This window comes from Stegodyphus dumicola, chromosome 3 (genome assembly GCF_044657685.1).
Source record: "Stegodyphus dumicola isolate Sdum_Otavi_A_Nest chromosome 3, ASM4465768v1".
NCBI classification, from domain to species: domain Eukaryota; kingdom Metazoa; phylum Arthropoda; class Arachnida; order Araneae; family Eresidae; genus Stegodyphus; species Stegodyphus dumicola.
Window position 1 is genome coordinate 82,930,160 of NC_140770.1, and position 13,945 is coordinate 82,944,104.

The window sequence follows — 13,945 nt, forward strand, 5'->3', positions numbered from 1 at the left end:
AATTAAAAATAATAAAACAAATCTAATAAGCCATTTTTTTTTCTGAAACTTTTGTTCATATTCTTAATCTAATTCATGTGCAGTTATTTGCATTATGATTATGTTGTATACTGCATACTATAGAGAGAAATAAAAAGAGGTTGATAAAAAATTCATTCTTTTAAAAAGGATTGATGCAAGAAAAATGTTGAGAAATCCTGTTCTAAACAAACTGCTCACAGAAATAAATTAAAAAATAATTATCTTTTCACTTTCTTACACCATGAAAGTGCCAATTTTTTATTTTATAAAGATGCCATAGCATTAATATGGAGTTCAAAAAACAAATGCAGTTATGTGTCTTAAAAATGTTTTTTGAGACAACAAGATAGTTTGTTGAACATTTACAAAGTCCTCAAAAACTGCAAAACGAAACTGCAAAAAGTTACGTATTAATAAAATGAATTTAAAAATAATTGCCTGATATATTTTTGATTTTACAAGAAATAAATATCTTTAATTTAAAAATTACTTTCAAGTGCTCGTTAGTAGCTGTTAAAAAAATTAAGCTAAAGTTGTAAAATGAGACATTGATAATTATTTTGAAGTTTTAAAATCAAATGGTTCCAGGAATTACAAAGCCACAATAATACAGTACAAAGTCTAAAATCCGGACGTCCTTTATCCAGAATGATTTAAAATCCGGACCTCGAAACCACCAACAAAATTTTTCTCGTAGGCTTTATGCATGCGCATTTGATTTAACTCTCTGTGCATAATAAAACATCTGGAGAGTCCTGATTCTTAATATCACTTTGACACTCAATAAAATACCTTGTTATTGAAGAAACAATCATTTTAGCATAAATTTGTACGATCAGTAATTTGGCTCTGTTGCTGCGTATATGCTTGGCACGCATCTCAAACTGAAACATTCCACAGATTAAAGTTGTAAGGATCTTAAGTTTTACTAACGTTTATTTTATTTTAAATCTTTACTATCACTTCTTATTTTCTACTTCCGGCCAGAATTATAAGCGTGAAGGAGTTTATGCAAAGTTGTCTGGCGAACGCCAAGTATTTAAGTGTGGCCTTTTTGCCAAGCAGAAGAGAGGAAGCAGTGAGTTCGAAGCAGGCCGCTTACCTTAGAAGTTACGCAGTTGCTATTTGCCTTCCAGGCCAGAGGTTTTAATCCTCTTGATAAATTAAACGTATTGTAGTGTTCACAGTCTCTGTGCTACATACGCTTCCTGTTATTATAAGGCCAATCTTATTCTAAAGTTAAATTAGAGTTTAGTTTTATTTTGATATCTTTTACGTTAGACCCCGAGTGGAGGGTCATTGTATTCCGAAGTACGGAAGTCATTGTATATAAAGAAAAATAAAGGGTTTTGTATACCCTTCGTCTGTATCCTGTCTACTTACTACAATTAGTGAACATAGCTTTAGTAAGCTCTCTGTTCTAGTCAGGTCATTGTATGTTTCCGAAGAAGGTAAGAAGAAACATTGAACCTGATAGTGGCGCCCGACGAAGAATAACCATGGCCGAGTTTCAGGAAGAACCTGTGCTGCCTGCAGAAACGGCTCAGAATCCAGAAATGCCAGCTGCCGCCCTGGAAGGATTTGGGTACATCGTCCAGACCATGCGCGCTTCGATGAAACCAGAAGCAACGTTTAATGGAAACTCACAGGTAACCAGTTTTTTGGAAAAATTGGATGACCACTTCATGCTCTACCCCGTGCACGAGTTTCAAAAAGTTACCTTAGCTACCAGCGCTTTGAGGGGCCAAGCGCTTAACTGGTTCAAATGTATCGGCAGAAGTCTCTTGGGTCAAGCAGGAAGTCCCACCTATACTTACGAAAATTTCAAGACTGCCCTACTAAAAGCCTTCCCTGTTGTAAGGGATCGTGCGAAATTAGAAACAGAACTTTTCAGTATATATCAACAAAGAATGGAAAACCTCTCGAGCTTTATTTTAAGAAAAATTCACGTTTTCAAGCTCTTGTATGGAAACCGTCCGGATCCTGAAATAATTCAAGTGATTTTGCCGAGGTTACTACCCCAAGTGCAAGACTTTATTGAATTACGAAATCCGACTACACTGGAAAAGTTATTTGAGCTAGCAATGCAGTTTGAAAGTAGAAGAACGGCGGACGTCGAAAGAAGACGCCAATATCAACAGCGAAACCAATTTGGTACGCCAAGACTACAGCAAACTCAAGCACATGGCTACGGAGAAAAAGCGAATCAGTGGGCAAGGAAACGCGAGCATTCAAAAACAGCCGGCGAACGTCGACAGTTCAATAGCAACCCAGGAAAAAAGTTTCAAGGCCAGTGGAGAAAGAAGGATAGCACCGAAAGGAAAAATAATTTAAACTAAAACGGATTTCTGCTGACGAGAGGGTGCGGAAATCCGAAGGCCACGAAAACCCCTCTTCCTACAAGTTAAATACAGTAATGGTGAAAAATTTAACTCTTCCGAAGATTGAAGTCTTGGTAAATAATATCCCGGCCACCGCACTCCTGGATACCGGCGCGCAGTGTTCCTGTGTGGCAGAAGTCTTTTTTAGAAAGTATTTTCGCAAATACCGCATATATAATGCGGATAATACAACAGTATTAGCGGCGCAAGGAGAACAATGTAAGTGCGTAGGTAAAGTACCTTTGTACATCCGTATCAAGGACGAACAAGTAAAGGTGATGTTTTTTATAGTAAAGAATTTGCAAGCAAATTTAATCCTAGGAATAGACTTTCTTTCAGACGCACAAGCTACACTGGATTTTAATGCAGCGTCCCTTAAGCTGACGATGAAACCAGTGCGTGTAGAAAAGGTTGAACCGCCAAGGTTAAATCTTGACCACCTGCCTAATGACGAGCAAGATAGAATCCGACAAGTGGTAAGAGAATTTGCTTCCTTATTTAGTGATATTCCAGGATTTACTCAGGTTACTAACCATAGTATTGACACCGGAGATGCATTGCCGGTTCGTCAAAAACCATACCGGTATGATAAGAATAAGGAAAAAATTATAGAATGGCATATTACCGATATGCTACGTAAAAAGATCATAACGCCTATCTCAAGTAGTTATGCTAGTCCGGTGGTTTTATGTAAGAAAAATAATGATTATCCTTTGGAGCATCCAAAAAGGTGGAGATTCGCTATTGATTACCGTAAATTAAATTCCATAACGAAACATCCGGTATATCCGTTACCGATCATAGAAGAAATTTTAAGGAACATAAAATCAACCAAATTTATGACGACTTTAGACTTAACGAATGGTTATTTTCAAATAGGGGTCAGGCCTGAGGACGTGCCTAAGACTGCTTTTATAACCAAGTCTGGCACTTATGCATTTTTGCGAATGCCGTTTGGCCTTTCAGGCGCCCCAGCAACATTTCAGCGATGCATGGACATTGTGTTAAGACCTGTTCTTGGAAAGTCCACATTTATCTATTTAGATGATATCATTATTACTAGTGGTAATCTCGACCAACATATACAGGATTTAAGACAGGTGTTTTCTTTATTAAATGAGGCCGGTCTAAAAGTTAATGTCGAAAAGTGCAAATTTGCAGCCCCTGAATTAAAATATTTAGGTTACAAAATATCGCAAAAAGGGATCGAGACAGATGAATCAAAAATAATCGCTGTACAAAAGTATCCGACTCCAAACACGGCAAAGAAGCTCTCTTCTTTTCTAGGACTTTGTTCATATTATAGGTCCTTTATAAAAGATTTTGCGGCTATCGCTGAGCCATTGTTAAAATTAAAAAGGAAAAAGGCAAGATTCTCGTGGACTGCCGAAGCCAATAGTGCTTTCGAAAAATTAAAACAAGCATTAACGCAAGCCCCTGTGTTGAAATTTCCTGAAAAGGATGAAAATTTAGAAATTTCAGCGGATGCTTCGGATTATGCGGTAGGAGCGGTACTTTCGCAAAATCAGCAGCCCGTGGCATTTTTTAGCCGAACTTTAAATCAAACACAAAGAAACTATTCCGCGACCGAGAGAGAGGCACTTGCAGTTCTGTTAGCAGTGCAAAAGTTCCGAGTCTATTTTGGAAAGGCGCCGATAACAGTATATTCTGATCATGCGGCGGTAACTAGATTGTACTCAGGGAAAAATTTATCCCCAAGGTTAATAAGATGGGCACTCAAGCTGCAAGAATATAATCTGGTAATCAAGCATACCCCCGGAAAGGAAAATATCGTAGCAGATGCCCTATCACGAATTAAATTAGACGAACAGGGTAATACCGTAAAAGTTGCAATGCTGACAGCGTGTACAATAAATTCCCGAGAAACTGTAATAACCGAACTGGGTAAGGATCCTGAGTTTGGAAGTATTTATGAGTATTTGAAGGATCCTGAAAATTTTAGCCACCAAGATATTGTGGCGATAAGAAATAGGGCGGCTCATTACGAACTAATAGATGGTCTATTATTCTACACAAAAACTACGAATTCCAACAACGAATTTCGACCTGTTATCCCAGCTAGTCTTAGATTAAATATCCTGCAAGAGCTCCATGACAGCCCTTTAGCTTCTCATGCTGGTATTCGAAAAACTATCCAACGCGTACGCGAGGCAGTCTACTTTCCTGAACTGCAAAAGTTAACAAGGGCGTATGTCCAGTCCTGCCCAACATGTCAAGCCGTTAATTATATTAATTTCCGCCCGGCCGGGTTTCTAAATAGTATTAAATCCGAATTTCCAAATGAAATAATCGGCATCGATTTATCGGGCCCTTTCCCAAAAAGTCAGTTAAATAAAAATCGCTATCTCCTTGTTATGGTTGATCATTTTAGTAAATGGACCGAAATTGTTCCCTTAAAACGAGCCTCCGCGAAATTAGTTACTGATTCTATTTTAAACAAATATATTTTAAAATACGGGTCGCCCCTAAAATTTTTTTCGGATAATGGTCCTCAATTTGTAAGTAATATATTTGAAGACATGTGTCAAAAACTGGGCATACGTCATTTAAAAATGGTCCCGTATCGGCCGCAATCAAATATAGCGGAACGGGTCAACAGAAATATAGTGAAAATTATCCGTAGTTATGTTAAAAATTTTCATAAAAGCTGGGATAACTATGTCAATGAATTTGCTTTCGCCCTTAGGACCGCAAAACATGATACAACGGGCAAAACTCCTGCTGAGTTATTTCTAGGCAGAAAGGTTATAACACCGTTAGATAAACTATTTTATGTGCAACAAAGAGCCCCAGAATTTAAAATGGGTGATATAGAAAAACTAATAAAAGAAGCAAAAAAGAATACGGAAGTAGCACAAAGAAAACAGAAGTTATACTATGATCTGAAACGACGGGGAGTAACTTATAAAGTAGGGGATGAAGTTTTAAAAATTAAGCATTCACTTTCTTCAGCACCAGAAAATAAAACTGCCAAATTTTTTCCACGCTTTGAAGGACCATATGTTATAGAAAAAATAACTCACGCTGTTGTAGTGTTAAAGGCAAGAAATGGTGAAACCTGTTCCGCAAATATGGATCAAATTAAACCCTACTTCGATCGTAATAAAATGAATATCTTTTCAGATCTTTTGCAGGATCCGGTACGGCAGACACCGCAGGTACAAGTTCCAGAGGTGGGAAAACGACAAGTACAAGGGCAAGCCAATGAGAGACAGAAGCAAGTGAAAAGAAAATTGCCCCGCGGAAAAACTGAAGGTAAAAAGAAAAAGAAGCCGTTCCACCGTCCAGAAAACAGAGTTCACGAACATCCCCAGAATGAAGAAGGGAGAAGGACGACGTATGTGGAAAGGACCGGGAGAAAGGACGGCAACTATAACCCGGCTGTGAAACGGAAGATTGACTCATCCGACAGAACTCTCCGCAGCAAAAGTCGCCGAACTGCGGAAGGGCCATCAGCGGCGGAGGAAAAAGTACAAGAAAAATTTGAACGGCCAACAACGAGGTCCAAGCAGGATCACGACAGAAGTTTCCCGGTTCCACCAAGACCAGCTGCCTTCAAACGGCCAAGACCACAAGCAGAGGACAGAAGGAAGATGTTCAAGGGTGGCCGTAGTGGTGAAAAACGGAAGCTTCCAGAGGAAAGCACTGAAGGGCGAGCCCGTACAAGAAGGAGGATCAACCAAGCTACTATCAGCTATACCTTTAAAGACTGGGCCCAGAAAAGGATGTCTGAATATTACAAAGATAAGTAAAATTTTATGTTACTTTACAAACTTAAGTTAATCTTTCATTCTTACTGCAAGTGGCAGATTTCAAGAAGTTTTACCTCATGCGAGGTCTACCTTTATCGCCAAAAGGGCGAGAAATGAGTTGTGACCGATTTTCTTATTATGTTTTCCAATTACTCGCGCGTAAAACTAAAGTTGATGTATAATAGCGTTGTGTAAAGACTTAAATATTGTAAAAAGTTATTGTATAAATTTTATTTAAAACATTCTAGCAAGAAAGAAGTTTTAGTCTGAAAGACTTTTTGAAATGTAGTATTATTTCAATGTAGAAAGAATTGGCACTTGCTTTGAAAAGAATAGAAGTTAACAATGTACTACTAATGTATGTTTTCAAATGTGTAAAATTAACGGCATGTTGATATGTTCTTGTATACATGTGAACTGTTATTTTGAATGTTAAGAAATACCGTGATATGGTAAAAGTGAAAGTAATGTTAAAAATTTGTTATTCGTGTGACTGTAAAGATTAAATCATGACGAATATATGTTAAAGGTTGAATGATGTAGTTAGGCTCTCTGACGCTACACTTTAGAGTTAGCCACTTTCAGAATAGTACCTCAGGGTCTAGAGTTGAAATTAGGGTGTGTTAAGAGGTCTCGTATGTTGAATTTTAACACGTTAGTGTTTTGATTGTAGGAGGAAGTGTGGCACACGTAGACAGAAACACATTCGTGGTTGGTGTTCTTTTACAACACATGTCAGAGAGCACGGGGAGAGATAATTAAAATAGTCATGAATGAAATAAGAATGTTAAGAAAAGTATATTCTATATGTTATTTGCAATGTCATTCTGTAACATTTCATTAAACTAGTTTTCCTTCCAGATCTCTGGAAGGAACCAGAATTGAATAAAGCTCCTGTTTAGATGCAGTACAGATGAAAAAGAAAAAAAAGATTGTTGTATATCCCGGGAGCTGCTATTGTAACAAATTTCTTTCTTTTAAATTTTCTAGTTTGTAGCTAAGTTATGATTGTAAAAGGTTGGCCTCGTTTTAGTTTTTAGAGTTAAAAGTTTTCAACAAGGTCGTTTTAGACCTCAGTTTCAAACAAATTAACTCTGGCGGGAAGTATGTAAGGATCTTAAGTTTTACTAACGTTTATTTTATTTTAAATCTTTACTATCACTTCTTATTTTCTACTTCCGGCCAGAATTATAAGCGTGAAGGAGTTTATGCAAAGTTGTCTGGCGAACGCCAAGTATTTAAGTGTGGCCTTTTTGCCAAGCAGAAGAGAGGAAGCAGTGAGTTCGAAGCAGGCCGCTTACCTTAGAAGTTACGCAGTTGCTATTTGCCTTCCAGGCCAGAGGTTTTAATCCTCTTGATAAATTAAACGTATTGTAGTGTTCACAGTCTCTGTGCTACATACGCTTCCTGTTATTATAAGGCCAATCTTATTCTAAAGTTAAATTAGAGTTTAGTTTTATTTTGATATCTTTTACGTTAGACCCCGAGTGGAGGGTCATTGTATTCCGAAGTACGGAAGTCATTGTATATAAAGAAAAATAAAGGGTTTTGTATACCCTTCGTCTGTATCCTGTCTACTTACTACAATTAGTGAACATAGCTTTAGTAAGCTCTCTGTTCTAGTCAGGTCATTGTATGTTTCCGAAGAAGGTAAGAAGAAACATTGAACCTGATAAAGTGACCACATTTTCATTGAGTCAAAGCGGGACAAATGGAATGAAATTAGAATTATAATTTAGTTATGAAAGCAGACAAATAATTCAAAAAAAATATATTTTATTATATACATTCATATACTTGTCTATAAATATAAAAAAATATATTTATTATTAACTATTGGTAACTATAAAAATATTTGTAAAAAGCAATAATTTGAATAGCATTTTTTAAAATTAATTTAATACTTTATTTTAAAAAATTATAATTTTTCATGGTCATATTTTTTATCCGAGTAAATACTTTGCAATAGATTCGAATCACTTAGTAAACTGCCGTGAAATTTCTTGCATGAATTAGTCAAATTATATTTTAGGCTTAATACAGATTTTAAAGTTTTAATGTTCAACTGTGTGTTTTCAACTGTCCATATTTTATTGATACTAGAAAAAACACGTTCTGTTACTGCATTTGTTCCTGGAAGGGAAAGCGTGTGTTCCACAATTTTCCAAATATTTTGATAAGTAATATTATTTTGTTTAAAATGAAAGAATAACTCCGTCCATTATTTGTCTGCTTGCAAACAACTAACATTTAATTTTTTCATCAGTAATAACGTATCTTTTTACCAATGACACCTCATCAAAAATATTGTTACGAAATGTACAGGTGCAGTAAGATAGCTTCCCTGCAAAGCAGTTTTAGGGTTGCCATAAAATGGCAAGGGGCGACAGAATTGCCACATTTGGCGAGAAATCGCCCATTTGGCGACAAAACTGGCGATATGACATGGACGGATGGAGATCCTTCTGGAACGAATTCTCGCTGGTTTAGCCGAGAATGTTCTCGAACACCAGCCAAAAGCCTGTTGATAATATAATATAAACCCTGTTGATACACGATTAAGTTGGTGTCTCGTCTAGCGAGTCAATCCCTGCGGAGTCGATCAAGTTCACAGCTAGGCAGCGAGTGCCGAGTGGGTCGTCGAGTGCACCGAAAGAGTCTCATAGTGTATTGTGGTTAGTGCATTTTTGAGAGAGCGTGTTGAGCTCTGTGAACGGCTGAACTGAAGAGTCGAGAGCTGTGCTCTGTGTTTTGTCGAGTGCATTGCGAGTTTTAGCGTGGAGAGTCTCGAGAGTACGTGGAGTTCCCAGAATGACCAAGCAGAGTCGGGGGCTGTACTCTAGTGCTTTGCCATGAAGCTGTCTCCATCACGATAGCCTGATAACCTGGAGGCTGTGTCGCTGATCGTGTCAGCATGTTTACAGTAGTCCATTGACGACTGTAAAAACGTGTTTTGGAGCTGTTCTGACAATACTGGCCAACAAAGTGTGTTTCGATACTTCATCAAGTGTCGTCGTTATTCACTCCAAATCTACGAATCCCGTATGAACATGAAGAAAGAAAATAACATAACAACTGGTGTCAGAAAAGAAAAACACAACAATACCATTTTCGCAAATATTATTTTTCAGAAAATGGTTACTAATATATTAAAAAGATTTCGCCACATATTCCCATAAAATCTCCTTTTTTAATGTCACCCAATAAAAGTTTTTAATATCCTCGAATTGAACTGTCCATTTTTCAAGATATTCCAAGCTGTTATTATAAAAATTTCTGACTTCTTTCAGAAAATCAGGTTGTTTAATGGCACCTTGTTCTTCTAACCTAGTGATGTCCTTTTGAATAACTAAAGGAAAGTAATCATTATCATTCCTTTATCGCAATTTTGTTTTTAAATTATTGATTTTATTTGACACTTCTGAGTAACCGAAATTTGGTCCCCTTCAATAATTTTCACCGCATTGTGAAATAATGTAGCTTGGTAGTGGATGAACTGAAGCCAAATTTGTGATGTCATTTTCAAAAAAGAGCTGCAATATTCTTGGACATTTATCTTGTAATAAAAAGAATGATTTTAATAAATCGTATATTTTGAAAATATTTTCTACAGCTGGTAAAAGAGCTAATCATTGTGTTTTGCTGTAACCAATAATTCTTTTATATTCGATTTCTGTGCTTTCACAAAAATCCTTCAAACTTTCAACACGTACAGTAAATATATAAAAATACAAATAAATTTTTGCAATAATATTTTCAACATCCACTGGAAGTAAGTCAGATGCTGTTTGAATAGTATTACATAGAATGTGCTCTGCACAACCTACTCGAATAATTTTTTGGTTCAAACGTAGGTTGTTTCATAAAAACGTTTTTGATGTCTCTTCTAGCTTTTCCAACAAAATTTGCCTTAGTTTTATCCTCACAATAGGCAATAATTTTATTTTTCAAATTATTCTTTTTTAAAATAGTACTTATTGAATTAAAAATTATTTATGAAGTTTCACCCGGCAATGAAACAAAATCTAATATTTTAATTTTAATTCCTGTTTTTGGATCAAAAGTCTAATAATTCTGGGAAATAATTTTAAATATTTGTGGTTGGAAGCATCATAATAGTATATGGATATAAATTTGTATTTATCTAATTCTTTTTTGCAATTGTGAAAACAAATATGGTGAAAAACATTATAAATAATTGCTTCGCTTTTCGTCCTTGCACATGCAAATTTTTTGTCGTACAATGTTTTGATCATTTGCGACGTACAATCAATTGATCTGAAACTATGGCGTGGAAAGCAAATAGCCATTCAGCTAATGCTAGCTGTTTCTCCGTTGACAATACATATTCCTTGATGAGACGTAACGACAATGATCAAACACCACCGAGTAAATCTAACTCATTACATCACATAATTTAGTTTACTCTGCATGCATTTTATGTGTTTTTTATTTCTTTATATTCACTATAATAATTAATAAATTATAGGTAATATATTTTTACAGTACATTTAATGTAAGAAATGCAGGTGTTTTCTAGAAAGCGGGACATTTTTAAAAATTAGTGGAGTGGGACTGTCCAGCCAAAATTGGGACTTGTGGTCACTTTATAGATACATTGTTGATCAGATGCCAATATGGCGAATCATTATTTATTATACTTTAATTTCATTACCGCATGTTTATCAAAACATGACAACTTGAGTAATGACTCATGTAGTGATACCTAAACAATTTTTTTATATTAGTATTTGAATAATAAAGGAGTGTGGTAACCTTTTATGTTGACATTACGCTTGGTGATGATTACAAATTTCAGTTGCGCTAAAAATGTTGACCAGGAAAAATTTACCAAAACTTTCTTTCCATATGCTAAAAATAGATTTTGTTGATGATACTCATACACCCTAAAGCACCATTCCCACTGGGGTTTATCTGAGCTAATGTAGTTGGTTCCATGTGTCGACTAGCTCCACTGTGTCTGCAATTCAGATTTTTCAACTTGCTGCCCTATGGGAAAAAACTGGTTTTGAAGATGGGTCGACTACGTTAGTTGTGTTCGTTAGCTCAGATAAACCCCAGTGGGAAGGGCCCTTAAGATTACATTTAGATCATAAATACTTCATTATTTCATAAATCATGATTTCATATTTTTAATTTTATAATTTCTACATGCCATCTTACTAGAGTTAAACTGATGATCTATTATCCGGAAAAATCCCAAATCTGGAATCGTCGAAACCTCGACGAGTCCGGATTTCGGATTTTGTACTGTACTAATAAATTTAGCATAATAATAAATTTAGCATAATTCAATTATTTTTTTAAAAAATGTTTCTGTTTGATGCTAAAGAAAACTAAAAAATAATTAAAATAACTGATATTTTAGAAAAGAATACAGCCTAACAAATACATTACATCCATGTAGTGCACATTATGTTTAAATAAGCAAAAATATGGTCATTACAAAGTAAATAAGAGATATGCTGCAGATGTAAAAAAATGGGGGCAGGATAGAAAGAAAAGTAAAAAGAAAACATTTAGAAGTATTAAATAGTGCATTTAACCTTACCTTGATTATGTCTTCATATTCCTCCATTACCTACCAGTTTTAAAACAAATTATTACAATTTTTAATTACATATATCCCCATATAAATCCATAATACAAATATCAATTAAAAATTTTATTTAACTCCCAACATTAATTATTATTAATTATACATTTACATTCATGTACACAGATATATATAGAATGATTCCAAAATACTTGCTAAACATTCTAATTCTGAAATTGCATAATTTCTTTGATATGGTCTTATTTTCGAGAATGGTAACCTATGGGATGTAAATCACCATTGGGATGCCTTTATTTTAAAATTGCACGAACAGCTTCTTTAAATGCATCACCAAATACATGACAGGGATAGTTTGGATTAAATAAAGTTAAAATAGGTCTGAAAATCAAAGCAGCTTTTAAATTTTGATAGGTTGTTTGGCATCTATTTATATGGAATATCTTTTTTTTTTTTTTTTTTTTTTTTTTTGTGTGTGTGTGTGTGTGTGTGTAAATTTGTTAAAGAAGCTTCCTTGTATAATTCAGGATAAATTTATGAAATATGTTAATACTTCCAAGAAATTTTTGTAATTCTTTAACGTATTTAGGAGGTTGTAATTTTTTAATAACTTCAACATTTACATTAGTGGGTTGGTATTTTCCTGCTTCATCTTCATAGCTTATAAAATTTATTTTTCTTTAGCAAAATGGCACTTTGACTGTTTTAATCTATATTTCCTTTTTCACATGTCAAACATTATATTAAGATGCTCTAAATGTTCTTATAAATTCTGGTAAAATACTGTTATGAAATCAAAATAAGTTAAGCAGACAGAATTTATTTATTTAAAATATATTTACAGGCTCTATGAAAGCTGGCGAATTTTTCCAACCCGAAGGTAATCTATTAAATTCATAAAGACCAAAATTGGCTGCAAATGCTAATTTCTCAATATCTTTCTCATTTAACTTAATATACTGATAAACAGATGCTAGGTCTAATGTAGAAAACACTTTTGATCTAATAGTGCATATGTTCTAGGTATGAGTTTAGAAAGTTTCAATAATTTGGTTAAGTTTCTTATATTCAATACATAATCTAGTTTTTGCATTTTCATTTCTTTTATAGACAAAACTTTACAGCAATGTGAATACTTCAAAGAAAGCACAGAAGTCCTTAAAGGGGTTGTCCTTGAATTAAAAATTAGTAATTTAAAGGTGTATTGCCAATTTGTTGTAAAATACAAAATATGAAACAAAATTATTAAACATAATTGGAACATATCGACAAGACGTCTTAAAATTACTAATTTTTAATTAAAGAAAAACACTTTCAAGGCATCTGTGATTTCCCTGCAGTACATGCATTGCTGTCAACTTTTGCCCAATCACTGCTCAAGATTGAAAAAAAAGATTTTCCACTTTATAAATATGGCCATTGTTAGTAAGCACAACTTTTTCTTGTCTGCTGCTGCTTGAGTAAACCGCATCTCTCACTATGCCTGGCAACTTGTCACTACTAGCTAGCCTCTGCTAGCTATTCTCCACTATTTGAAATGTTATTACATATATAAAATTGTGGGGGTGCATTTAACACCCCTAGTGTTTCACCAGTTAAAAAGATACTGTGCTAAAAAATTCGTCATCTAGAAAAATTATTAACCACCAAGCTGGTCATGCTTCTTTCAAATTTCAATTCCCATCATCCACCACATCGCAATTTCCATTCACCTACGAGGCAGTTTCCTCACCATGACTACAAAATGAATTGGTGCATTCTCTAACCAAGCTGCCATTTAATATCAAGTTATCTAAAATGAAATGATTCATCACATTTTTGAACTCAACAGATATGAAGCTCCGCCGCTAATTTCAGTGGATAAAGTACCTGTAAAATCGAAAAAAGAAAAATTGACGTCAGCGAAATGTGTTGTTGATTTCTCTCAAGGATAACAGTCTTTCCAGGATTAGTGCATCTGTTCCAGGTATGAGCTCAGAATCTGTTTTAGTAATTTGGTTAATTTTCCTTTAATAAATATATAATACAATTTTTGCATTGTCATCTCTTTTATAGGTAAAAGTTTATAGCAATGTGGATACCGCAAAGAAAATGCAGATGTCTTGAAGGGTTGTGCTTTGATTAAAAATTAGTAATTTAAATTTAAACTGTCAATTTGTTATAAAATATGAAACAATATTATTAAACTTAATTGG

At 34.7% G+C, this 13,945-nt stretch overlaps 1 protein-coding gene across 2 annotated transcripts in view; it reads right to left on the reverse strand.

Annotated features, from left to right (window-relative positions):
* The window catches only part of LOC118195283 (phenazine biosynthesis-like domain-containing protein), a 69,160-nt gene that overhangs the window by 17,207 nt on the left and 38,008 nt on the right, over nt 1–13,945 (reverse strand). For both annotated transcript variants that reach the window (XM_085813037.1, XM_085813036.1), the window contains exon 5: nt 11,748–11,777. In XM_085813037.1, coding sequence (XP_085669163.1) covers nt 11,748–11,777 — 30 coding nt within the window. The remainder of the gene's footprint in view (nt 1–11,747; nt 11,778–13,945) is intronic.